Source organism: Gossypium raimondii, chromosome 5 (assembly GCF_025698545.1).
Source record: "Gossypium raimondii isolate GPD5lz chromosome 5, ASM2569854v1, whole genome shotgun sequence".
Lineage (NCBI taxonomy): Eukaryota > Viridiplantae > Streptophyta > Magnoliopsida > Malvales > Malvaceae > Gossypium > Gossypium raimondii.
In genome coordinates this window covers 56787941-56815722 of record NC_068569.1, presented here as the reverse complement: position 1 = coordinate 56815722, position 27782 = coordinate 56787941, and the positions used below count along the sequence as shown (strand labels likewise).

General features: G+C 30.7%; 2 protein-coding genes across 3 annotated transcripts; one reads left to right on the top strand and one right to left on the bottom strand.

Annotated features, from left to right (window-relative positions):
• The first annotated feature begins 840 nt into the window (after positions 1–840).
• LOC105768598 (NDR1/HIN1-like protein 10) lies at positions 841–1813 on the top strand. Its single transcript, XM_012588607.2, has one exon. The coding sequence runs from the start codon at positions 885–887 to the stop codon at positions 1701–1703; it is 819 nt and encodes a 272-aa protein (XP_012444061.1). The 5' UTR covers positions 841–884; the 3' UTR covers positions 1704–1813.
• A 5466-nt stretch (positions 1814–7279) lies between these two features.
• Positions 7280–12278, bottom strand: LOC105768597 (uridine kinase-like protein 3). Of its 2 annotated transcripts, XM_012588605.2 has the most exons (15): positions 12188–12278; positions 11495–11655; positions 10722–10813; positions 10442–10511; positions 10111–10229; positions 9900–9996; positions 9611–9690; positions 9279–9473; positions 9100–9183; positions 8959–9019; positions 8702–8762; positions 8249–8342; positions 8076–8148; positions 7883–7965; positions 7280–7791 (listed from the first exon to the last, which is right to left on the bottom strand). In XM_012588605.2, the coding sequence occupies exons 2-15, from the start codon at positions 11643–11645 to the stop codon at positions 7603–7605; spliced, it is 1449 nt and encodes a 482-aa protein (XP_012444059.1). In that variant the 5' UTR covers positions 11646–11655; positions 12188–12278; the 3' UTR covers positions 7280–7602. The 2 variants fall into 2 exon arrangements, with proteins under 2 accessions (XP_012444059.1, XP_052486633.1); XM_052630673.1 differs by lacking the exon at positions 12188–12278 and having other exon boundaries at positions 11495–12057.
• Positions 12279–27782: the final 15504 nt, after the last annotated feature.

The following is a 27782-nucleotide window of genomic DNA, read 5'->3' as shown; positions in this document are numbered from 1 at the left end:
ATTGCTGCCAATTTGAAAAGCAAAAGCAAATTCAAACACAATTCCCTGCTGTTTTTATTTCTTTAAATCTAATCTCTTGCTTTTCCCAATCTCTATACATTATTTTATGCTACATTGGTCCCTACATCCACTCATATTTTCAAAAGCTTCTTTCTTTTCCTTTTCCCCCTTCTCTTTGCTTTCCTTAATCAAGGTTTTTCTAGAAATTATTTTCATGTTTTTCTAATGTATTTCCTTTTATCATAATCATACCAACCCCAATACGATAAATTCGATCTAATTCAACTCAATTGTAAAAATTACCGAGAAGTATTAAGTTTAGTAATAAGGTGTATTGTGCTCTTAAAAGGGGAATACGGATTTAAATATTAGAGATGATATTATTAAGTGGGACTGCTTCGAACTCTTAATATGAATCGTAAAACGAAAATGGAAGATAAAAAAGAACTTAATTATAAAAATCTCTTCCACCCAAACTCGATATGGATTTGAACTTGAAACCATCTTAACCCGAAAAATTGAAATGGTTCAAACTCAAAATTAACTTAAACACTTTTAAAACTTATAATATGCCATACCCAAAACCTAACTTTGTTCATTAATTAATAGATTTAGTCTAAATTTGATTGACATGAATATTGTTGTCAATGTAGGAGGACGTAGATTCGAGTGCGCTGAAATATTATATAAAAAAAATAAAGATATAATAATAAACGTGTTAAAATTTACCTTAAGTGAAATTTATATTTTCTTTAATATTATCACCATTATCATATTATGTCAATCATTTTCCACTATAATTCTCAATATATTTAAGCAAACATACATGCCCTCTTTTTTTATTTCATTAAACAAGTTTGTCTTTTACCCATCTTCCTTGAACCATGCTTTCCCCCTTACCTTCACCTCCTCCACCACCACCACCGCAATCTCCGTCACCATCTCCAACACCACCGTCAACAAAATATACGACTCCAATCTCCCTATCCCAAATCGTAATATCAAAACCAACAATAACCCAACAACAAGAAGCTCCATCTTCAAAAAAAGCAAACCCCAACACCGACACCGACAACGACAACGACAACACAACAACACTTGTGCGAAAATCACTCCTCCGACAACCTCATCCACGACGAACAAATCCATTAATATGGTGTTGTGCAATCATATGTTTGATCTTCAGCGTCATCCTCATCTTATTCGGAGTAGCAACTTTAATCATCTTCTTATCAATGAAACCAAGAATCCCATTATTCGACACACCAAATGCACGTCTTAATGGTATATACTTCGATACCCCAGAATATTTCAATGGTGATTTCACTTTCTTAGCCAATTTTTCAAACCCAAACAAGAGAATCGATGTGAGGTTTGAATATTTGGTTATAGAGCTCTATTTTCATGATAGGCTGATATCAACACAAGCTGTTCAACCATTTTATCAGAGGAGTGGTGAAGTTAGGGTTGAAGCGGTTCATTTTATATCAAGCTTAGTGTATTTGCCACAGAATTTGGGTGTGGAATTGCAGAAACAAGTGTTGAGTAATAGGGTTACGTATTTCATAAGAGGAACATTCAAAGTGAGAGCTCATATGGGTTTGATCCATTTTTCTTATTGGTTACATGCTAGATGTGAATTGTTGATGTCTAGTCCTCCAACGGGTGTTTTAGTTTCACATATTTGCAAAACTAAAAGATGAAATCATAATAATAATACATTTCTTGTGTTTGAATATAGAATTTGTCAATTTTTATGTAAAGAAAATCCTTGTAAACTTTCACAAAAACAAGAATTGCAACTATTTCTTTATTTTCCTTCATTACTTACCTTTTAGATAATTTTGATTCGATTTTTTTATGTATTTGGGTTAATTTTAAGTTCAATTATTCGGATTTGATGCTCAAGTTTTAAATTTGATTATGAAAAAATTGGTAAACTATATTATTAGTGTGTTTCTGTTTTGGTCACTCTAATTTAAAAATTCAATAAATTTAGCTATTCAACTTTACACATTTTGTCAATTTAATCCTCATTCTAAAAAATAAAAAATTGAAATACTTTAAAATATAAAAATTATTTAAAAATTAAATTTTTTGATCAAATATATAAGAATTTAAAAAATTATAAAATATATTCTTCGCTGCCACTAACCCTGTTCACGATACCACCCATTCCATTTTTCAAGGTCCTAAAAGCAGTGTAAATAGTTGAATCTGAATATAAAAATCTAAAAAGTAGAGAGACTAAAATCCTAAAAATACTACTACAAGGACTAAATTCCTAATTTTCAAAAACTATAGGCCCTCTTGTTTTCCTCTTCTTTAATCTTCTAGTTGTAGAAGCTCCTTCGTGATCTCATTTTCAATGTTTTAGAGTGCGAAATTTAGTTTCGGCTTCGTTGAATGTCTTCGGATTTTTGACTTAAATAATCAAATAGTATTTATATTAGGTTTAAGGGTGTAAAAAAATTTCAAATTTTTTCAAAGAAACAATTAAGTCCCTATTTTTTTTACATTCAATTAAGTACTTGAACTTTTAAAATGCATCAAAATGACCCTCAAACTTCAAAAAAAAATTTAAGTTCCTGCTTTTTTTTGTACTAAATTGGGTACTTAAACTGCTAAAATACATCAAAAAAGTTCTCAAACTTAAAAAAAAAAAAAACAATTAAGCCGCTGCTTTCTTTTGCACTCAGTTGGGTACTTTAACAGTTGACCGTTAAAGTTAATTGTCTCTAATTTTTTTCAATTAAAGTCACCTCGTGTCACAACCACGGCATGACATGTGTCAAAAAAATTATAAAAATTATAAAATTTTAATAAAAATATTAAAATTACAAAAATCGTAAAAAATATAAAGATGTGTAAAATTTTATAAAATATATAGAAATATAGAAAAAAATTATAAAATTTTATAAAATCACAAGAAAATTATAAAAGTTTGTAAAAAATTATAAAACCATCTAACCAAAAGAAGCATTTTATAATTTTTTTTATAAATTTTATTGATTTTTATTTTTTATCATTCTTCACCACATGTTACGCTATGCTGCGACACGTGATGACTTTAATTTAAAAAAATTAGGGGTTTAATGGGCAACAGTTAAAGTTAATGGTTAAATAACATTTTGATGCATTTTATATTTTTTATGATTTTTATAAAATTTTACAATTTTTCTAATTTTTCTAATTTTTAATAAAATTTAAATTTTTTATATTTTTATTAAAATTTAATAATTTTTATAACTTTTATTGATTTTTATTTTTATAATTTCTTTTCTTGCATATCACGCCGTGGTTGTGACATGGGGTGACTTTAACTGAAAAAAATTAGGGGCAGTTAACTTTAATGGTCAACTGCTAATGTACCCAATTGAGTGCAAAAAAAAAATAGAGGATTAATTTTTTTTTTATTTTTTGAAAAAGTCTAAGAGCCTTTTTGATGCATCTTAGTAGTTCAAGTACCCAATTGAGTGAAAAAAAAAGCAGGAGCTTAATTGCTTTTTTTTAAAAATTTTGAGGGCTTTTTTGATACATTTTAAAAGTTTAAATATCCAATTGAATGCAAAAAAAAAAAAGCAGGGGCTTAATTTTTATTTTTTATTTTTTGAAAAAATTTGAGGGCCATTTAGATGCTTTTTAGTAGTTCAAGTACTCAATTGAGTGCAAAAAAAAAAGCAAGAGCTTCATTTCTTTTTTTAATTTTGAGGGCCTTTCTGATACATTTTAAAAGTTTAAATACTCAAATGAATGCAAAAAAAAGCGGAGACTTAACTTTTTTTTGAAAAAGTTTGAGAATTTTTTACACATTGGACATTTCTTTACAATGTTTCGCTGCGTCATAAACATTAAGTTAAAATCTATTATGAGTGTACCATCATAAATATTTATTTGATTCTTACAATGATGCAAGATATTCTTTCTAATAAAAAGTTTAAATTTCATGAAGAGTACATGGATTTATAACATATTTTAATAATTTATTTTTGTTGGTTGGTTATTTAATTAGAGTTGAGTTAGTTGGTTATTCACTTCTAATAATTGATTATACTAAAATTATTGTAACTTTGTACATTTATTCAATCTAACCCTACTCTTTTATTAGAAGTAAATTAGAATTTTTCTAAAACTTATAAGGCTAAAGGGTCAAAAAGGCCTTAGTAACAAATTAAAAAAATTAATTAAGCCCTTTTAAAATTTAAAATTATTTAAAATCATAAAATTATAAACAAAATTTATAAAAAGAAGTTATAAAAAATATTGAAAAATAAAAATCTGACCCATTAAAATCTAATAGTTATAAGTTTTAAAAAAAATTTGACCCCTACTCTTTTATTGGGTCAAGATTGTTATTTTAATAAAATTTCAAAATTTTATAACTATTTTTATAAATTTTGTTTAAAATTTTATGATATTTTAATAATTTTAAATTTTAAAAGGGTTTAATTGGTTTCTTTTAAAATCTGTTACTAAGGCCTTTTAACTCATTAGTCTTATTATAAAAGAGTAGGGTCAAATTAAATAAATGCGCAAAGGTTTAGGGATAAATTTGTTATTATACCTTATATAAACACCAAAACAAACATTTAACCGTGCGCAATTTTAATAAAAAGTTTGTTTTGCTCACTCATCCAATATAGAGGGACTAATTTACCCCCCTTTTTTTTAGTAGAGGGATTAAAATGCAATCCAGAGTATAATAAAAGGGGTCTTGTGGTACTTTTACCTCATAATTTCCGTGATAAAATGAAATGAAAAGGAAAGAAAAATTGAACATAACAAAGGAATCTCCCAAAAGAAAATAAAGGAAAATAGAACATGAGAAAGGTTTAAGGCTTGCAATTTGCATGTTTAGTGAGCCATCAATGTTTTCCAACTTCTCAACATCACCGAACTCACACCTTAAAGCAATGAGATCACTCCAGCCTTCACCACCATAACTCAAGTACTAAACTTTCTGTCTGCAGTGCAAATACCAACCACACACATTCCATTTCCATTACATACATGAAAAACACCAAACATATCATTATACCAAAAAAAAGGTGATATATTCATACCTACATTCACTCCTTCATACATGCATATACACATGCATGCATGCATGTAAACTTGAGGCACTGAGTTTGTTCCTGTGGGTATTTCATGCACGCCATCTACCCTACACTTTTCAACCTTTATTATTCTTGGGGTGGCCAAATGTGGTGTAGGTAGGATGGCAAAAGCATAAGTTCATCGGGCATTTGCAATGCAAGAAACAAGGAAGAAGAAGAAGAATTATAGCAAAGAGAGAGGCTAATGGAAGCTGTAGTACATACAATTTGCGTAAATTCATGCATTCATTCCATCATTCATTGGTGTAATTCAATGGAGAACGGAAACAAATCATTTAGATGCCCCGTCAACAAATTTTTACCACCTCAATTTTTAACTATAGTAATAAATTTAAGAGATAATATAATTTATGGTCACTGAACTCGGAAACTAGGTCCATCTTGGTACTTGTACTTTTGTTTTTTTCATTTTAGTACCTTAACTCGGCAATTAGATCCAATTTAATCCCTGAACTTTGATTCTGTCAAGATTCGATAATATGACTAGTGCTCTTGGAACATGATTGAATTGGCTGGTCAGATTGATTGGATCGATAAGCAGCCAGCATACTAGTCCAAACAAAGGGGTTGAACCGATTGAATTGAAAACCAGTAAAAATCGAAACTTGAGACAAAAATCAATAGTTGAACAGGTTTAATAATTTTTTTATTTTTTAATTTCTATGAATTTTTAATTATTTAATTATTTATTGTTGGTATAGCAATTGAACCAATCAAACTGATTGAATCAACAACTAGTGATCTAACCAGTTCAACCACTAATTCAATATTCTAAAATTAGATCACGTAATCACTTGAAGTTTTATATAATATTTTAAACCCATCATCAAAGTACACCCCTCCAATATCACATATGTGCCTGGGTTTCTATAAGAATATATAGTAAAATAGTTCATTTTCTTTTTGTGAAATCCTCAAAATAGGTATATGCAAATTTCTACAATTGTAATGCTTTGATACCAATAATACTATGGTTTTAAATCGGATTAATTTGGATTAGTTTATTCTAATTAATTTTATGTTTTGATATTTTTAATTTTATATTATTTTGGATTCAGATATTTCGGATTTGAACTTTAGATGGTCGTGATAAATAAATTATTGGTCTCATTTTCTCTTCAGACCCTGATCTAAATTCATCACTTCCCCCCAATTACGAGCCTCCTATAAAACAATCCACTTTCACGTTTTAGGGCAATATTACTGAATATATATATTGTTATACCTTGTGTAGTGAATTTCGCAGACCTTATAGTGTTCCTCACGAACTTAACCGTGTATTCGGCTAAACATGTGCCTCCAAATGGAACCAACCACATTGCGAACCTAAATTAGTTTACAAACCCCGACTCGGTTAACTTTAAAAAGAAATAACTCTGCTAAGATTATGTGAGGACCATGTCGAAACTTAGAGTAATTAATTGCTAGTTATTTTAACATGTTTCATTCTAAGACGTCACATCAATATCACAGTCAAAAGTATCGAATCAAACTTTCACTCCCCTTCTCATTTTTTATTTCTCCTTTTAAACTCTCTCAGAAAATAAAGACCTCTTCCCCAACTCTCATTGTATCCTCTTTTATTCTTTCTTTTATCTTCCTCCCTTATTCACCTCATTGATTAATATTATATATATATATATATATATATATAGAAGTAAATTTGTACAGCTTCATAACAATAATATGGTCCCAATAAAGAAAAAAATCAGTAATATATTCCCAAACCCATCAACCAAAATAAATTGATTAAAATAATAATTTGAATTACTCTTAGGATAAATCATAATTTGAATATATTCAATAGCTGACTAATTACTCTTAACCTGAAAAATATACATTAAATGTTGAGCTTGTTAGAATTTTTCAACATATTATAACACTTATGTTTGGTGAGTTTTTTTTCCGGATGTTTTAGTGTATGAGTTAATAATAAATGGATTCAATTGGTAATATTTAATGACTCCTATGACTTGTTTTTAACAAAGAGTAGAAAAATTTTCGTTTATTTTGAAGAGGTCGCATTTTTACTTAAAATTTTTACTCATTTTTCTAGTTTCAAGTTTAAATTGTACTATTTTATGCCCAACTATTGTAGTTATTGTTAAAACTCTTTGTGTAAGATTGGAAAGGATACTCTCAAGTACAATACAATATACATATATAATGAAATCTCAATTTTTTTTATTACAAAAAACAACTGGGTTTTGTAAATACACATATGATGCTAATCATTCATAAAGTTGTTTTCTGTGTGTGTGAGGGGGTTGACTATGACCAGGTTATTCCATAACCCTAACAAGTTTGACCCTTTTTCATGTATTATCATCAAATGATATATATATATATATATATAAATAAATGTAAATGGCACCCCCTAGTGTGACTCAAAACGATTCAAGAAAGAAAAAGAAAATGAATTCAACAATGGCAACTCTTTGGTCTAATGACGTCAAAATTGTTTCAAAACTGATAAATGTGAAGCTCAGCATGACTGTTGCATAGGGGTCACCACTTTCTGGTCATCATCATCATCTGTTCCGAAATATCGGTCTCCAAACTCACCCATTCCGGGGATAACACAGAAATCTTTGTTTAAACCAATATCAATCTCGGATGTCACGATCTTTAGTCTTGGGAAGCTTTTGCAGACCATATGTACACCTTGCGGTGCCTGTGGAATCGAGTGATATGGTTATAGCGCTTAGATGATACGAAAATATAATGTGACAGCCATGAGATAGTAATCGTAAGAGATAACTTACAGATATGAGATTGAGAAATATGATGTTGGACTCTGGTACACCCTTTTTTATAAGCAATGAAATAGCTTGGACGGCTGAATTGCCTGTGTAGAGTAGTTTGCAATATGTTAAAACCGCATGATTATCGAAACAAACTTCTAGCTTAATGGTGTCCTTTACGGGATTTTAGTTCTCGGTTAGCACAAGAACGAACCTGTGCCTAGAATAGGATCCAGTAGTAGCACATGCCTTTTGGAGATGTCTTGTGGTAATTTTTCATAGATAAGCTAATCAAACATAGAAGCACGAAAGAAAAGAGTGAGAAAGAAAGTAGGCAAAAGAACAAAATTTCTTGCTTGTGGAAGAAGATATATAAAGTTTACGAACCTGTTGACCGTTGTCACCTTCCCTATGAATAAGAATCTTGCCAATCTTGATACCTTTGCAACATGCTCGCAAAGCATTCTCCATACTCTCACCACTATCATTAAATGTCAAACGGTAAGTAGTTAATGGTTTAAACAAAGTACATTCGTATAAGTTAACAACATTGATAGACACCACCCACTTACACCTCTCCTAAGAGTCCTAAGAGCTATCTGAAATATTTTTCCAACTCCCGACACTCAATCACCGTAAACTACAATTGTTTTTGTTTTAATTTAAGTTTGTCTACGGCAAAAGGAATGACCAACACCTTAATTTCTAACCATTACTCCCTATTATTTTTGCTCTTTCGAAAACATTCCCATCTCCTTGAAATTTTCCAAGCAAGTTATAAATCACACAAGCAATGAAGTTACTTACGAAGTGCTTTAAGATATTAGACCAGAATTGTACCTCCGAATAATAGAGACTCCACATAATCTCTTACAGAAATCCACACCTGTATATACAGACCCTGCATGCACAATAACACCAAAATAATAATTTATGATTGCTTCAAACTTGCTATAGTCCATAGCATAAAATCTATTTGTTAGTGCAAAACTCAATTTCAGAGAACATTACAACGAGAAAAATGGTAGTCAAAGTTCCTCTAAACCGAAAAGTACTTTATAGGAGGCCAAGTACTAGATGAAGTAACTTCAGCTTACCTGTAGGAGTGATCACCTGCTTCTCTGTAAATGGCAGATGTCCCAGCCCATGTTCAACAACCTAGAAAAGGAGGAGCCTTATATGAGTGAGAATCAAAACCATTTGAAGAAACCGGAAGACTCATTAATTACATAACCCACCAGACGAATCAATCGATCAGCATAAAAAACAAAGTCATGTTTCGTTGTTTGAGAGTCACGAATAAGGGTATGCATGCCTCGTATCTGCATAAATAAATAAATAATCATTAGCTTTTAACATTTGGAGCTCAATGCATGCAGTAAAAATTTTCAACCTTAGTTAATCAAAGAAAACATGCCTGAAAAGTTGATTGAATGACATATAGATTCGGGTAGATTTTACAGAGATCATGCTGGCCAAGCTTCGTCCTAATATGTTGTACAATCAAATCAATTGCTACATGATTATCTCCTCCTCGGGGAATGATGATATCTGCATATTTCTTTGTTGGAAGTATAAAGTCATCAAAAGCTGGCTTCACAAATTTTGAATACTGCATTAAAAATTAATTGCATGTAAATATCAGCTGAAAAGAGTAGCACCACCAAAAGAATACAAATCCGACACATTAGTAAACGAGATAGAAAAAATCTTATATATGCCAAAATATATAGGGAAGCACATTTAGACCTGATCAAGGACAGCACCAATATCTCTGCTCTTCCCAACAGTATCACGCGTTATTCTTCTTGCCAGTCGCACATCAGCATCTGCACTGAAATTTTTTCAATGTGAAGTAATAGCCCAAACTCAGTAACACCAACAAAGTAATGCGATTGGTATGTTCCCTAAAACATGCAAGTTATTCCATTTAAAGTTTTCGGCAATATACTTCTATATAAGTTATCGATAGTTGTTTTACATCAAACAAAGCATACAAATGAGTTCTCTTAGTGTTGTTAAAGTTTAATAGATTAACCTGTATCAACAAATATTTTCATGTTCATCAACTCTCGGACGCGAGGATCATGGAAAATAAGTATCCCTTCCAAAATTATAACATCAGAAGGATTAACCTGCAGAAAAATTTTATCATCAAAAGAGTTCGTATACTTCCAAAAACAACGAAGATGCCGGCCACATTTAAGACAGTGGCCAAGACATACATTTTGAACATTGTGAGACCTTACCCTTCTTACGGGAAAAACATCAAGCTTATAACTTTTGAAATCATATTTTGGAATATCTACTGCTCGGCCATGCCTTAAGTTATCTATAGAATCTAATAATTTCTCTGTGTCAAATGCATCTGCAGGAATGAGCCAATACGACATCAATAAAATCCGAAACAAACAGAGACCAAACAACATGCACACGTAAAACAGTCACATTTCCTAAAGACCAACTGATGAAAGAGATAAAGTACGAGTTTTTGTCGGTTTATAAGCATAAAAAATATATTAGCAGGTCATTGTTTTCTTTTCTGAATGCTTTGGATATCTGTTATAGAAAAAGTCTCACCGGGATGGTCAAAGTTGTATTCATGAACTCTTGCAAGTTCCTCTTCAGTGAGTTTGTGATAAAAGGAATCCTGGCACATTGCTTATGTTAAAAATGTATCCAATTGACCAAATACGATTCGCGACAGATAAAAAGTATCTAATTTTAAAATGAATTTAAGAGGAAAATAAATATCGAAACAAGTGGCTAAGGGAATGCGTGACAACATCTGACACTTTAGAGAGCTTAAGTTATTCAATAACTCTTAATAAAGCTACATTGGGAACTTTGGAGAAAATACCTGATTAACTAATACCACACGTTGATCGTGAAGTTGCTGAATAATCATATCACAAACTGTAGTCTTACCGGACGCTGCTCCACCAGCAACTCCTGAACCAAAAAATAATAGCCAAAGTTAAACAAGATAGAAATCTAAAGGAGAAAAGCTCTAAGTAATTGAAAGAAACCAATTCATTAACCAAATACCACATAGTATAATCAAAAGGCTTGCATCTTGGGTACAATGAAAACGAAAAGAGGTGATATTTTGTAGAATATTGTTGAGGGGATATCAACTCTTCGAGAGAAGTCTTCAAAGTGTCGTCCTCTAGGCAAGTTGTACCATGTTTGCAAACATGTTGCCTTTAAGCCTTGGTTGGTGGTTCATGCCATCCTGCCCGCCCCCAGGTCCCTCCATTATTATTCTCACGTCCTATGTTGGCACATTTCCCGAGTCTTACAGGTACCTATCTTCATCAATTAAGGCATTCCCATCCGTGAACTGGCTCTTGACGGAAGCTGAGGACAAAAACCCCAACACGGGGACAATACCTTCGATTGTTGGGGGTTCGGGGTTTTAGAGAACGACTCTTTGAAGACTTCTCCCAAAGGAGCCAATCCACCCTCAACAAATACTATATACTATTATGGTAATCGTTTCTTCAAAAAATAAAAATTAAAGAGGTGCTTGGATGTCCATAGAGTTTTTTTCATCAATCTTAAACAACTTTTGATCATTATTGCATCTAAAAAACAACATAAGTAATAGGAGAACAATATTTTTGAACTTACCGATAAGAAAAGGTTGATTATGCATATTTTCAGTAGCCGGTGAAATCATAGGCTTCTTGATATGTCTAGAATCCAAACCATCCATGTGGAACCCAGAAAAATGAACCCCAGAAGAAGCCTCTATCATATCTTCAACTGCTGCAGAACCCATATCCTTAAACCTACACATAATATAAGAGAAAACAAATATATGAGATAGAATATTATAGAAGCTAAATCCAACATGGACTATATTGCTTGATTGAATTGAATCTTAGTCCATTCATATTGCAAACAACCCCGTTACAGTAAATTCATTAAGAAGCTGAATCATCATAGAAACAACCCCAATAAAGATCACTCACAAACATTCAAACACAAGCACCACACATGAATCAAATCTCTAATACAACAAAACAGAGTTATACTTAACAACATTCAAGTAAAATCCACCACCAAAAAACAAGATTCTTAGCTTCAATCATGTGAATCTAGCATCTATATAATCTCTTCATAAACCCTAACACTTTTTGAAAGAATTAAAAATACCCAGATCAAAATCAACACACTAAACGCAAGCAAAAACAAAAGAGAAAAGAGTGAATTTCAAGCAAAGCTTATATATTTACTAGATCACTTAAAGCAGAACAAAGAAAAAACCAAGTAAAAAAAAAAAATTAACTAGTTAAATGAGGATTATTGAATTGAAATTACCTAATTCAATGGATTATTAGAGGGAGGGAGAGGGAAAAAAATGTTCTTTTTTAGAGAGTGGTGGTGAAATGTATGGGGAAATTGATTTTAGTTCAAGGTATTTATACTGTTTAAGAGTGAGTGAGATGTTTTGTGTAAACAATTTGTATTTGAATTTAAATTTGCATTTGCATTTTGGACCCTAAAGTTTTAATTTTTAATCAAAATGATATTTTTATTTCGGGTAAACTATAAAAATAGTCATTTTTATTTGCCTCAGATTAGATTTTAGTCATTTATGTTTGAAATGTTACGTTTTAGTCACTTACGTTATCTTTTTGTTACATAGTGGTCACTCTGCCGTTAAGCTCCGTTACCTTCTTAAGAGTAATCCAAATGGGCTTTAAATGCCAACTCGAATGTTCAATTGGGATCAGAATAGGTTTTCAATTAAATAAATTTAATTAATTAAAAATTTTAAATTAATTACACCTTGAACTAGAAAATAAAAATCATTCGTCTCTTTTTTTTTTTTCTTTTCCATTTTGACTAAAAAACTATTCTCATCTTAGTTGGACATCCAAGTTGGCATTTAAAACCTATTTGGACTGCCACGTAGGTTTGTTGTTAGGAAGAACGAAGCTTAACGGAAGAATGACTATTTCGTAACAAAACGACAACGTAAGTGGCTAAAACATAACATTTTAAATATAAATAACTAAAATATAATCTTAAGCAAACAACAAGTGACTATTTTTATAATTTACCCTTTTATTTACCATATATAGATCAATCCTATTGGATATATACAATCAATTACATGCAAAGTTACCCATTTTTCATATGCAAAAGAACATGTGCTTTAACTCCTCCATTTCACCAAGTAAATTAGTTTAGGTTAAAATATATCATAAGTTGTTATATTTTTGATTTTTGAGTTTTATCGATTTCGGGCAATTCATTCAAAAGGTCAGTTATATCTATATATTTAAATTAGTATATTGATTGATTTTAACAAAAAAAATTTAATTTGCTCTTTCATTTCACATACAGAGACTAATTTATTTAATTTTTTAAGTAAAAGGAGTAAAATGTAATTAAACTTCTAATACATGGGCCTTTATAGTAATTTCACCATTTCAAATCCGACATATTATTCAAAATTCAGCCAACTCATTTACCATCCCAATAAAAGCACCACCCCTTGAGAGGGAAGTACACGTGGAAAACATGGAGGATTTGATTGGTGTAGATTTTATTTTAGTTAGCAGTGGGCCCCAGTGGCAGGTGTATGGCCCATTCTTCAACGACTGGGCGTTTCCTTTCAAAGGTGGGTCCCTTCTCCCTATCGAATTATTATTCTCACAGCTGTCTTTCCCGGGCAAATGACCAAAAAAAACTTTTTTTTTTCAAAAATTATCGAAATGGGTCAATTATTTAATTATTAATCAAAATGGTTCATTTTCCTCGAAATCACGTTTATGTCAGCGCGATGTCAGGGTACGCACCAGAAAATCGCGTCCACGTCAGCGCGATTTGCTTACGTGGACACAAATCGTGCCCTCTAGGACGCGATTTGCTGACGTGGATGAACAGTTTCTCATTTTTAGCTTGAAAAACTTTGAAAGGCCATAACTTTTGGCTCGGTTGTCCGATTGAGAAGAATTTTTTTTGATTTTGAATAAATTTTCGAGATCTACGCACTGACAAACTGCCGAAGGCGGTTTGCCGCACTTTTCGTCGAAAAAGATCCCTTTTTGCCCCTAAATTTTTATTTTTTCGGTTAAAAATTGAATTTTGAAACATTCAAATCATTATTTTCCTTATTTTCCTTATTTATTTGAAAATTTATTCGAAATCAAAAAAAATTCGTCTCAATCAGACAACGAGCCAAAAGTTATGGCCTTTCAAAGTTTTACAAGCTAAAAATGAGAAACTGTTCATCCACGCCAGCAAATCGCGTCCTAGAGGGCACGATTTGTGTCCACATAAGCAAATCGTGCTGACGTGGACGTGATTTCCTAGCGCGTACCCTGAAATCGCGCTGTCGTGGACGCGATTTCGCGAAAAATAGATCATTCCAGTAAATAATTAAATAATTGGCCAATTTCGGTAATTTTTGAAAAAAAAGGGGCTTTTTTTGGTCATTTTCCCGTCTTTCCCACATTCATCGCCTTCTCTGTATGGTTCCTGTGGATGGGATTTATTTTTAGTCCGTTGTCGCCACTATTTTTACATTAATCGTAATTAAGCGTATGGTGCATCTAATTGAACTCTTAATCTTTTCAAGTTTTCTATTAATAAGATTATGTTATTACTTTTTTATTTTAGTCATCAAATCATTAAAAAATTTATAAAATTTTTATTATTCCGTAATTTAGTAATTGGATGATGGAGCGAGTGCTAATTCGTTATTAATTAAGATAAATATTAAAATTCTACATAAATTTTAATTTTTTTACTTTTATATAAATGAAATTTTGGTTTTATTCAAAATTCACAAAAAGCAACATTATAATTGAATTAACACGATTTTATGATAATATATTGCATACACAAATCAATTATATTAATCCAATATGAAAATAAATATATGTATTCATTTCTTTAAATGTATATAATCGAATCAAAATCAAAATTTAAGTAGATACATATGAACCACAATTGAAATTTCATATGTATAATCGCATCAAATTAAAGTTCGTGTATCAAATTTGATATTTATCCTACTTAATTTAAGATATAAACTATAGCTAAAATATTTATTTATTGTTTTATAAATTTATTTTAAGGATAACTTTAATTTTTTTCAAGAATTTCTAAAACTATATAAAAAATTAAAATTCTAAAAAACTTAAAATACCTAAAATTATAAAATAATCTAAAAAGGGAATTTTTTTTTCGACCCCAAAATTTGGTTCGTTTTATTCCAAAAGTGGGGTAAACTTATTCTTTTGAACCCCAAATTTTTCGAAGTAGGTTTTAGTTTTATTACATTGAAAAAAATATTTGCACAAAAAAAGAATCCTAAAAGAAAATGAGAAACACATTTCAAGCCCAAAATTTCCAGAGTTGGTTTTCATCGTATGAGGAGGTATCTCGTAATTTTTTGTGATTTTAGCACATTGGGAACACCTTGAATGAAAATTTTAAGTTTTTTAAGTTAATCTTATTTCCTTTTACTCTTAGTCTTAAGTTTTCATTTGTTTTAGTTTTCTTTACTTTTATTACGTGATCTAACACTTTCTTGCTTCTTTTGTTAGTAGGTACAATGATAGTTGTAGTTTCCTTCCTCCGTGCAACTTCAAATATTTGGTGTCGAGCTTTTTCTTGGCCTCCTTGCGCCTTAGGATTGTGTTGTTAGCGAATGAACACCAACATATCTTTACAAAAGTTTATTGTTGAATTCACTTTAAAATTTACAATATTTAATTTTTTTTTAATTTTATTCCTTTGCCTCTTAGAGTATTATTTCTTGTGAGTATTGATAGTGAGAAATTTCTATAACATTTTCTTTGTTGAGTGTTTGTGCTTTCAAGTTGCAAAATGGTTTGTACCCGTCGTGGAGATGATGATGATGATGATGAAAGGCCACAAGTTAAAAATGTGGCTAGTCTGACTGACATGAAATTATGGAGATGAATGACAAGTTTGAGGCTTTGTTTATTAAATTGGAGGGAACGTAACGACCAATGAGATCTCATGATGGCTACATAAGTAAGACGTTAGAGAGGTTGGATGCCCAATCATATGATAAAGGTAGCAATGTGAGAGATGAACAACCTCAAAATGACCATTATCAAGGGAGGCATGGACCTCATAAGTATGATTATGCTTCGGGTTATAGTGATTGTGAATAGCCTTCATTGGTTAAACCAAAGTTTTCGATTCCCTCCTTCAAAGGGAAGAATGATCTAAATGCATATTATGATTGAGAAAGCAATATCAAGCTCATGTTTGCCTATTACAAGTGTCTAGAAGAGCAAAAGGTACAATTGGCAGCCTTAGAATTTTCTGATTATGTCTAGAGTTGGTGGACTCAATTGTTGTTGAATCAATGAATGAACCTGAAAGATCGATTAAGTCTTGGGATGAGATGAAATGAGAAAGAAATTTGTTCCATCATTTTATCATAGAGAGAATCAACGGAAACTTCAACATCTTGCTCAAGGCACAAAGTCCGTTGATGGATACTTAAAGGTAATGTAATTGCTCATGGATTTTCTCATATTTGATATCCTTGAGCTCCAAACATGTGTGGATCTTGAGGAAGCACTTCAAAAGACCATTCAGATTGAACAATAGATTCAAAGGTAATTTAAGGCACAATTTTCGAGTTTTTCATCAAATTGTAGAGGTTCAAACTCTACTCCTCATTATAGGAGTTCGACACATTCCCAAACTCATGGGAATTGTATATTGCTGAAAATAGACGAGCTAAAGCCATTTTTTCTCCATAAGATCATAAATGAGCTCATGAGACTAAATGCTTTAAGTGTAACGGGAGAGAGCACTATCACATCGAGTGTCCAAATAAACGAATTATGCGTGTTCGAGACGATGGAGAATACACTTTCAATTCTGATTTCGACAATCTTAATGTGCTCGCTTTGGCTGAAGATTATGAAGAGGAGGTGTTGGAACCTCCTACTGATGGTAAGGATCTTTTAGGGTCCAATTGCCTTATTGTGCGATGCACCCTTAATATCCAAGCAAGGGATGATTCTGATGAGCAACGGACTAACATCTTCCACTCTTGATGTCTGAACAAAGGGAAACTATGTTCACTTATTATTGATAATGGCAGCTGTGCTTATGTGGTAAGCATTTTTTTGGTGGACTCCCTTTCATTACCTTGTCAAAACCACCCTAATTCATATCGTCTCTAGTGACTAGCTTCATGAAGATCTGAAGTAAAAGTGGTAAAACAATGTCTTATCACTTTTAAAATTGGAAATTATACTGATGATGTTTGGTGTGATGTAGTCCCAATGCATGTTGTTCATTTACTGTTGGGGAGACCATGGTAGTTTGGTCGAGATGTCGTTTACCATGGAAAATTGAATAGATACTCCCTCGTATTTCATGTGAAAAAGTTTACTTTATCCCCTTTGGATCCCAAAGATGTGTGCAATGATCAAGTGAAAATGAAGAAATTTTGTGAAGGGCTCAAAGTAGCAAAGTAAAAAGGTTGAGAGAAAAGAGACCATGAGTGAAAAATGCCCAAATAATGTCCAACTGGTACAAAAGATGCGTGGAAGTCCCCACTAAGTAAACAACTACTTCAATTCCAAGCTAAGAGAAAAGAGTGCATCAAAGTTTGTTCTCTAGGCTAGTTTTTAGCGATTTGTTTCTCCTTTTTTTAGTTCTTCTCCTTTGGAATAGTCTTCAACTCAATCTTCTTGGAGATCGCTGGTGAAAGTTCTTCAAACTTGAGGGGTCGATTAAAGTCATTAGTGAAATTTATTGAAGTTTATTCTTCAAGGAGTTCTATCTTTTTTTCTCATCTCACCATCATTACTATTATCTTCTATCATCACGAATCCTAAACATAAATAGTATAACGTACTTGCATAATATAAAAAAATAATTAAAGGGGAGAAAGGGGGTCCCTTTCAAAGTTTCAAGTAGAGTGGCAAATCTTGGTGTAGGGACCGTTTGCCTAAAATTTTTATTGGAAGACTCAGCCACCTGCTTTGGATTTTGTGGGTGGGTGAATGGTTGTGCTGTCTATTTCTGTCTTCCCATTTTTAATGCTTGCATCAGCTTTTTAATTTCTCTCTTTTCTTTATTTATATATTTTTAGAGTACAATATAATTTATCACTTCATTCAATTCGTATTCGTATTAAAGATTAGTATTTTAAAACTTGTAGATATATCTAATCTAATTTCATCCTGTATCGGTAATTTTTTCGATATCATTTAGACATTTACCAAGAAATAAAATATATGGACTGAGTCTTAATTTAATCGGTGTTGTGGTTATTATAATAATTAAGAGAATGTGGATTCAAGTGCACTTAAACTGACATTTTCCTCCAAATTAAGTTTTTAGCGGTTATGGGTGGGTTTGGGTACTAGTAGTAGTTATTGTATAAAAAAATTTATCATATTTATACATTTTTGAAGGACTGACTGAGTTGATGTTACTAGATCTGTTCATGGGACAAGTTATCCACCCAAGCCCAAAGGCCCGGTTGAATTTTGGATGGGTTTGGATAAAATTATTATGCCCAAAAAATTAGCCTCGTTTAAAATATGAGACGGGATTAAGCTTGAACATTCAAGGTCTGACCTTTTTTTTTAAGTTTCTAATGTTTTATATATTATATAATTTATAACACATAAAAATTAAATCTATAATGTAAACAGTAAAAAATGTTAGATGACTATATATAAAATTATTAAATTAAAAATAATATAAATTTATTTTTAAAATTTTTAAATATATATAGGAGGACTTAAAATAGGCTTAGGTTAAACATTTACAACTATACGTAAATTTGGACAAAATTTTAGACTTATATTTCGGGTTGGATCAGACTTGGGCTAGCATAAAATGTGTTAATTCATACCTAAGCCCAGGCCATAAATACCTTTAGGTGTCACCCATCAATCGAAACCCAACTCAGTTAAGAAATTATTAAAATCTCTTTTTTTTTAAAAAAAAAATAACAAACATTAACATAAGGGTATTTTTGTTATTTTATATTTTATATTTTATATTTTATGTAAAATCTTTAAAACAATGCACGTGATAGCATTTGAACTTTATAGCCATTATTTTCAATATATTAGCTTTACCATTTCAACCAAAATTTTATTTATTTTTATAAATATATTTGTTAAATATTTTTTAACACACATCATGAGTAGAGGTTTTTATGGGTTAGGCCGGGCTCAAGCATTATATTAACACAATTTATGCTCGTGCCTATCCATATATATTTTTTACTTTCCTACTCATATTTGTAAATGACTAACCCAATTCCATTTTAGGCCCACCCGTATGATTTTTTATTTTTTAAAAAATATTTTAATTTAATACTTAATAATTTAATATATTTTTTATTTATTAAAATTTTATATATAGGGATCTTAATATTTTGGTGTATTTACATTATAGTATTATATATTACTATAGATTTAGTTCTATGTGTTATAAATTATATCATATATAACAACATAATATATAATATATTATAAATATAAAAAAGAACCAGGTTAGGTCGAGCTTGAACATTTGAGCCCAAGCTTGGCCTATATTTTAAACGAGACTTTTTTTTTCTCAGATCTGTTTTCAAGCCCAACCCTCTCAAATTTCGAGTAGGCCTTCGTGCTTGGGGGAATAGTTCGACCTATAAATAGGTCTATGTCATGAGTATAGCATAATCTAATATGAAGAATGAGTTAACCTCCCTAACCTGGTCTAGACGTCATGGCTAAATTCAGAAGGCTATATTAGCCATCGAAATGACTAAGCTAACTTACGATAATTTTGAATACCTTAAATCGACTCATTTTAGAGAAAAACCACAATTGTACTTTGAGTTAGGTTTAAAACATTCATTTATTAGATCATCTATACTTAAGATTAATTTTATTGTTGATAGTGTTGTTTTAGAAGAACCATTTGTTTGTCGCTCTACTTTGTAAAAACTCGATATTAACTAATGCAACAGAAAGACCATTATTCATGTCATTTTCGAAATCTAGTTGCCTTATCGATTTTTTTTCAAAAACGGTTTCTTTACAATGCAGCGGAAATTGAAGAACAATATCAAATTTTACTTAAGCCAAATATAATGTATTTCGCGGTTATTATGCTTAAGTAATCCATGCATATAAAAATCCCTAAATGAAAAGTTACTAAGCCACAAATTAGAAATAATTAAAAATTACAAATCAAAACCAATAGAGACTTATTAATAATATTTAAAAAGTGACCGATGTTTGAGGTGATGCTTCATATGCTAAGTCCGGTCCTAGTTTCGAGGTTTACTTGAAAAGTTAAATACTGTGGGGCAGTGAGCTGATGAAAGCTCAGTGTGAGTTTAAGAGTTGTTTAAACAAACATATAACAATACAGTAATTAGACATAGGGACATCAACACAACAACCATAATAAATAGAGTAATTTATCAATCAGTGCATATATGCATTAACCAAAGACCATAAAGCCATCTCATGGAGTTTATATCAATAAGGCTCCGTTTGTTATCCTCAAAATAGTTTCTGGAAAATGATTTCTGAAAAATGATTTATTTTTCTAGAAAAGTTAATGTTGTAATAGTTCGTTTCTCAATGGTATCGAAAATAGTGGTTTCGAGGCCATAAATCCGACGATTGAGTTATCATTTAATATTTATGAGTTAAATATTGTATTATATTTTATTTTGATATGGTAAATTATGCTATTTGAATGAATAACTAAGTTTAAGTGGAGTGTCCTTAAAGTCAAGTGGGTTTAGAAAACAATGTATTAGGACCTCGTTTCTATAATCGAGCCCGTAAATATTTTATTAAATATTTATGGAGTGTTATTAGGGTCATATTAAAATTTGGTTAAAAATTTTAATGTTTAGATAGTTAATTAATTGGAAAGAACTAAATTATAAAGAGTACAAAAATTAAATTCTATTAGTTAAAGATGTTAAATAATTAAATTAATAAATCCACAAGGGTTTATGTGGCAATAATACCATAAGTAAATGGTATTGACAGTTGGTGGTTGATATTAGTTAATTTATATGTTATTTTAATAAAATAAAAAGTTAAGTTAAAATATACTAAAAACAAAAAGCAAAAGATTTTTATTTTATTGCTCTTCTTCCTCAAGCACAAGAACACCATTTTTGACACCAAGAGGTTCAGCCAAGCTCTCTCTCATGCATGTGTGAAATTTCGAGGTCCGTTTTTAATGATTTTTATGTTTTTGTGACCGTTTTAGTTTAGTCTAGTTAATCTGGGGGTCAATTTGTAGAATTGTTAAAATTTTAGGGACTTTTCATGAATAAGTTTAAGGTCTTTTTGAAGTTTTATGGTAGATTTTTGAGTTTGGTTATTAAACAAACATATTTTGTTAAATATTTTTTGATGATTTTAAGGTTTAGGGGCTTATTTATGAAAAAGGTATAATTTAAGGGAAATATTGTAAATTTTTTATAAATATGGGCTGTTATATGGTTGGGTAAAAATTGGCTAACATGATTTACGAAAAAAAATGGTGAAATTACAAGTTTCGGGTTTAGGGACTAAATTGCATAAAAGGTAAAATTTGAGGGCAATTTCATAAATATGGAATTATTATGATGACAGTGACTAAATTGTTAAACTTGAGAAAGTATGTGGATGAAATAATAGAAGTGAAATACACAGAAATTTGATATATGAAATAAAATATTGAGATAAGTCATGTGATTAAAGTGTAACAAGAAAGAATATTGATTTAATATGATTAATTAGTGAATATTGAACTTTTATGACAAAAAGGGACTAAATTAAAAAGTTATGAAAGTTTATAAGAAAATATTTGATAAGTGAATAATGTAGTAGAGAATGTAACATCCCAGTGCTTTAACTCGATATTTGGGTTGAATATAAGGGTGTTATAGTGAACAGAGCCTTATCAGTGTGGAAAATATTTTACGGAAAAAAAATTGGTAAGACATTTTACAGGAATAAGAAGGTAATTTTACGCTGACTGGAAAATTTTTTACGTTGATCATCCTATTTTACATAAAACAAACATCGAAAAAAGCTGAAAATATTTTCCATAAAAACTTGTACATTGAAACAAATGGAGCCTAAGAGTCCATATTAAACCATAATAGTATATATAACGGATTATGGGCATGGTATGATACAAATGATGCAGTGCAAAAGGTTCCTCCCCAACCATCTGTTATAAACCACGAGTTTCCTAGAACTCGTCTAACAAAATCCAAAATAGTAAGAGCCAAAGCTCGATGTGGATAAACCACCAAAACAATATTGCAGATAAAATTGTCGGTAAAAATGCAAAAAGTTGCTAGTAAAAATGCGATAAATTTGCCAATCTCCTCAAATCTCCGGTGCAGTGCATTGACAACAGTATTGTGGACTTTAAATGTTGTCGGATCTCCACAGAACTCCTTCATTAACCACAAACACTCACCCCATGCAGATGCAAAATGACATACAATCAGGGAGCAATTCATGCTACCAAAATCAATATTGGTACAATGACGTGCTACATGCATATCAATAATCAATGTTGGTGTATACATTGCATACTTTTCATTTAACAGTAACATTGGCATTCATACATGCTTTCAGTAACATATTCAATTTCAAATTTGCATATAGTCAGTCAACCCATTTAACAATCTCACTGGTATGTGACATACAATGCAATCAAGTCATACGAGTATACAATTTATAGAATGTCAAACATTACGCATGCATCCATTAACCAATATTCATGATATATTATCATTTCAAAATATGTCACAACCAACATTCAATAATCCATAACCATGGCATCCAAACAGGCAATCATAAATAGAAATTTTGCATATAAACAATCCCGATAAGGAGCCTAACCACTCAGTCAATATTTTAGGATACGTATATCGCTCGACACCTTTTATTTCTCTTAGGCCATTTGGACATGCTCGACCAGCAAGGATTTTTTTATCAAATTATATTTTAAATTATCAATTTGCAACCAATTATGCAAAGTTAGGACCCATACCTTAATTTCACAACTCGCAGCACTACGTTGTAAAATCCGCACTTTCGCACCTTAAACCTTAAACGATCGTTGATCCAAAAATAACATTAAAACGTTAATTTTACACTTAAGACCAGCCTTGAAACACCCCTAAGGGTTTGACCAAATCAATATTTCAATAACGAATTTTTAGATTCACAAAAACGATCAATCTTACATTGAAACAACGCCTAGCAAGAGTGCGAAAAAAATCTGACTTCACTGCTGAATTGGGGCGTTAAAATCAATACGTAAAAATCAATCTAAGGCCCTAGAACAATCGACCCAAAAGAGCAAATTTTAATTGGAATAATCCGCACTTACACTTTTTGTTTCCTAGATTTGAATCAACGACCTAAAAGAGATCGAATGCACACTCAATTGACAAATTTTGGAGTTGTTCTAAACAAGGAATAAGTGATGGAATGAGGTATCAAATAGTGCAGCAAAAGAAGGAAAAAATGGCAACCCCAAAAGTGGTGATCAAAGGGCGGCACACCACCACAGGCGACGGTAAAAAAGGAATTTTTGGCAACAAAATAATGATTTTGGGGGCTGGAAATAGCAATAAATTGGCTGTAAAAATAGCAGCAAAAATCGGCAACAAATGGAGAAGAGAAAAGGAGGGGAGGAAAGGAGAAAAATAAGCAAAACGACACCACACAAGGAGGAAGAGGAAGAGGAAGAAAAATATGAGAGAAAGAAGAGAGGGAGTCGGATGACTAGTATAATTAAGATAAAACCTTTAATTATCCAAATTAATCGGACTTTTGTGTTGGAGTCAGATTGAAATATCACAATTTAATTAGGAGTGAATGGAAAAAAGCTAGAATGAAAGAGAATTGTGAGCGAGGGAAATCAAACTCGGGTTTCTAAGCCAATTAGATCATCTCCTTACTTTCCCTGAACCATTAAGCCAATAACTCATTCTTGTAATAATTTTCTGAATTTTAAATTAAAATTTATAGCATGACAACTCTTGATCCACTAATCTGATTTCTTCTAACTCGATTTTCGAGATGTGACAATGAATATGTCAAAATTTATACAGATATACAACTCTTTAAATATTATTATAAAAAATATATATTATAAACCAACAAACTACACTTTCAAGGAGATAAGGCATGCAGGGTGAAACTAGAGGATTAGGCAGGGACCTTAGCTCCCAAAAATACAAAAATTGCCCCTTTAGTCCTTTGAGTATTTGCAAAATTTTAAATTAATTTAATGGTAAAATTTTATTTTGGCTCCTCTTAAAATATAAAATTAAATTATGTCCTCTCCAAAAACAAAAAAAAAAAGAATTATAGTTTAATCCCTTGAAGTTGTAAAATTTTACATTGATACAACGACGAAATTACATTCCGGCTTCACTCTTGAATGCATTTTTGAATTTTGAAGACGACGTTATCGAGAAGGATAACTATAAATCTCGAATATAAAGCATAAAACAGAATTACAAATATCCGAATGGTGAGATCAAAATCTATAGATCTTGTTCATTGAGCAAAGAATTAGCCCACTTTGGAACCATTGCATTAAGCTATGATTTTATTAAGCCCCTTTTTTAGTGTTGATTGGGCTAAGCTCCTCACAATAAATTGCCCAAAGTATAAGGAAACAGACATTATTATGTTTTTTTGTGGATTTATTTACTATTTGGCTTTTGAGTTATATCCCTTTTCCAATTCGGTACATAATTTTTTTTTTATCTCACTTTAGTACTTAAACTATCATTTTCATCTCATTTTACCCTAAATATTACAGATGTCTAATAAGAATGTGACACATGTCACATTCTTATTAGAAACCCTTTTTTTTAAGCTAAGCCGGGATGGAAATGATAGTTCAGATACCAAAGTGAGACTAAGAAAAGTTTAGATGCTAAAATGAAAAACGAGTATAGTTTAGAGGTCAAATCATGAATTGAGTCTATTTTTTTCGCAAGAGATTGTATTGAGGTAGGGGAATAATTGTAGATTCGAAGCTGAAATTTATTAGATTTCATCTTTTGAGGTTTTGTGTAGATATAAATACTTCCAAGCTATTATAATTTCAAATTTTGAAAGAAAAATGCAAATTCGCAGCTTGAGCTATTAAGCAAGTCGAGTTCAAATATCTCTCTAGTTTATAATGGAACTTTCTAGTATTGGTCCATTTTCTAATATTTGGTTGGAAAAGGTGAAATTTCGTGTTAAATTTGTTATTAGTCCTTATACTTTACATAAATTATGGATTTAGTCTATGTACTTTAATTTGGTCAATTTTAGATTCTATATTTTTAAAATTTTGTAAATTCAGTCTTGACCCGAATGGTAGTAGTTCAATACGCTTGGTTAAAATTTGCTATTAGTCTTATACTATATGTAAGGTTTTAAATTTAGTTCAAGCTTTTAATTGGATCATTCTTAGCCCCTGTACTTCTCAAATTTAGAAATTTCAATCTTGATATAAATAATAGCCGATAAATCCTTTAACGCCTTTTTTTCTTTTTGTAATTAGCACGTAAAAATAGCGATTTGCTACATCATATTTTGAAAATAAAATAACTTAATAAATTTAACCCATACCATTTTAGTCGATTAAAATTTTAAAATTCAAAAATATATAAACTAAAATAACCAAATAAAAATTAAAAAAGAAGAAGCTAAACCCACGATTTATACGTAATACATTCTCAAAGTGAGACACAAAGCTTTGGTTGGTTTCAACATTAATCCATTAAAATAATAATAATTCGTGAGTGTTGAATATGAATATATATTAATATGGTTATATTTAATTATTTTAAAATATTTTATATATTCATAGAGTTTAGCGTAATTATATTTTTATACGATTTTATTACTACACATAAATTTTAAAATTTTAAAATTGAAAAATAATACGTATTTAAACATATTTAAACTCATATTCTTCTTATTGTTACAACAATAACGATGTTAATCAAACTATAACTCTAATGATTGTATAATTATATTCTTTTAATCATGTTTGAATGCAGGATTATAAACACGAGACATAGAGTGACCTTGATCCCAAAATTAGTAAATTCTTAAACCCTAACCTAATCCCAAGATCATCTACCAAAAGGCAAAAACATATTAATTTCGGCTAATTCGGTTAACTGACTGAATTAACCAAAATATTTCGATTCGGTTAACTTTTTTTTAAAAAAAATTTGATTTAGTTGACGATTAAAGGATTATATAGTTTGGTTAATACTAGTTCAATCCGGCTAATAACTGAACTAACCGTTTGAACACCCTTACATTTAGCAGTAGCAAATTACTGTCACGTACATATATTACAAATGGACAATTCCTATTATTCAAATTCATGACTTGAATTGCGAGGTGAACAACAGTGAAAATATCATAGAGGTCTTTGTACTATAAGTCAGATTGTATTTTACACCATTTACTAAAAAATTGACAAATTAGTCTCTATATGTTAGATCAAAAGGTAAATTGATTATTCTATTAATAATTTCATCCATTTCTACTATTAAAAACTAGTCGCTATATGTTAGAATGAGGTACATGTGGCACACCTCGTGTAATTGTTTGGTTATTTAGTTAGCCACGCCAGTTTTTAATAGTAGAAATTGATGAAATTTTTAATAGAAATGATCAGTTTTTTGAGTAATTTTGCCATTTTTTGAGTAAAAAGGGGGCATAGGTTCTGATCATATCTACTCTTCTTGACACAATGCCTAGAACTACCCATAGCTCCTCCCTAACTCATAAATAGGAGGATAATGCATTTCAACGCACTCGAACCTACGTCTTCCTATATTGACAACAATACCCATACTAATCGAACTAATACTCAATCAACAACTATGAATTTATAATTATATAAAAAGTAACACAAAATGCTATAGAGATAATCCACTTTCTTTGGGTTATCAAATGTTGTAATAAATTTGAGCATAAACGCATGAATGTTACAATGGCAGACAAGACAAGCTAAAAGAATATATATATAGTGTTTGATGAAAGAGATTTTGGAGCATTAATTGAAGAAGTTAGTAGTAATAGTTTTTGTGTTGGGTTATTGTCTATGAATCACAAAGAATAGAACGGTTGATTGGAGAACCGGGTCAACCGGCTATTGTGTCATTCATGTTTGAAGCACAAAGTTTGGATCATCATTATTTCATCCTTTTATATTTATTCTACTCTTTTTAAAAAAAATCATTACTGTAGAAATTACATAATTTCGATTTAAAAAATAATTTAAACTCGAAAATCTAATTTAATTAACTCCAATTCAATTTAATTATAAAAAAATTAATATCCTAAATCCATTAAATCTGAATCCAAAACTGTAAATGACCTGAACTTAAAATGCCTGAACCCGAAATAACTCGACATGAAAAACTCAACTAACAGACGCAAATATTTCGAACTCAAAATAGTTCAAATCCAAACCTAAAATGATTCAAAGTGATTCAATCAACCTACCTCAATTGCATTTAATTTTATTTTGACCATTTTGAATTTTCTTTTGGTACAATCAAAGTTAATGGGATGTTAAATTCAGTACCAATCCCTCAAACTCTATAAATTTATAAGTTAGTCCATAATAAAATTATAGTTTAATCCTTCTAAAAATTCTAAAAATATAAATCAATACAATAATGAAATTATATTTTAGCTTTCACAAAAATAAATAATCTGATCCCGACATTCAAAAAAAATTCATTCTAACCTCACCCTTAAATACCAACATTAAATTTTAACCCCTTATTCCTTTGGGTTGGTTGTACTTGCTTATAAAACAAGTTTTTGTTGTATTCAATTTCATCCCCACCCTTGATCTTCTTTAGCCAAAAACAAAGAAAAAAACAGAA

What these genes read in the sequence shown, in the direction of transcription:
- LOC105768597 (XM_052630673.1), bottom strand. Translation starts at nt 11,663, where the DNA reads ATGTGTAGGTTTAAGGATATGGGTTCTGCAGCAGTTGAAGATATGATA. An exon ending in TTGGTGCTGTCCTTGATCAG is followed by an intron (nt 9,474 to 9,610) that starts GTCTAAATGTGC and finishes TTTTTAATGCAG; the next exon opens with TATTCAAAATTTGTGAAGCC. An exon ending in AAGGTGACAACGGTCAACAG is followed by an intron (nt 8,149 to 8,248) that starts GTTCGTAAACTT and finishes ATGTTTGATTAG; the next exon opens with CTTATCTATGAAAAATTACC.
- LOC105768598 (XM_012588607.2), top strand. Translation starts at nt 885, where the DNA reads ATGCTTTCCCCCTTACCTTCACCTCCTCCACCACCACCACCGCAATCT.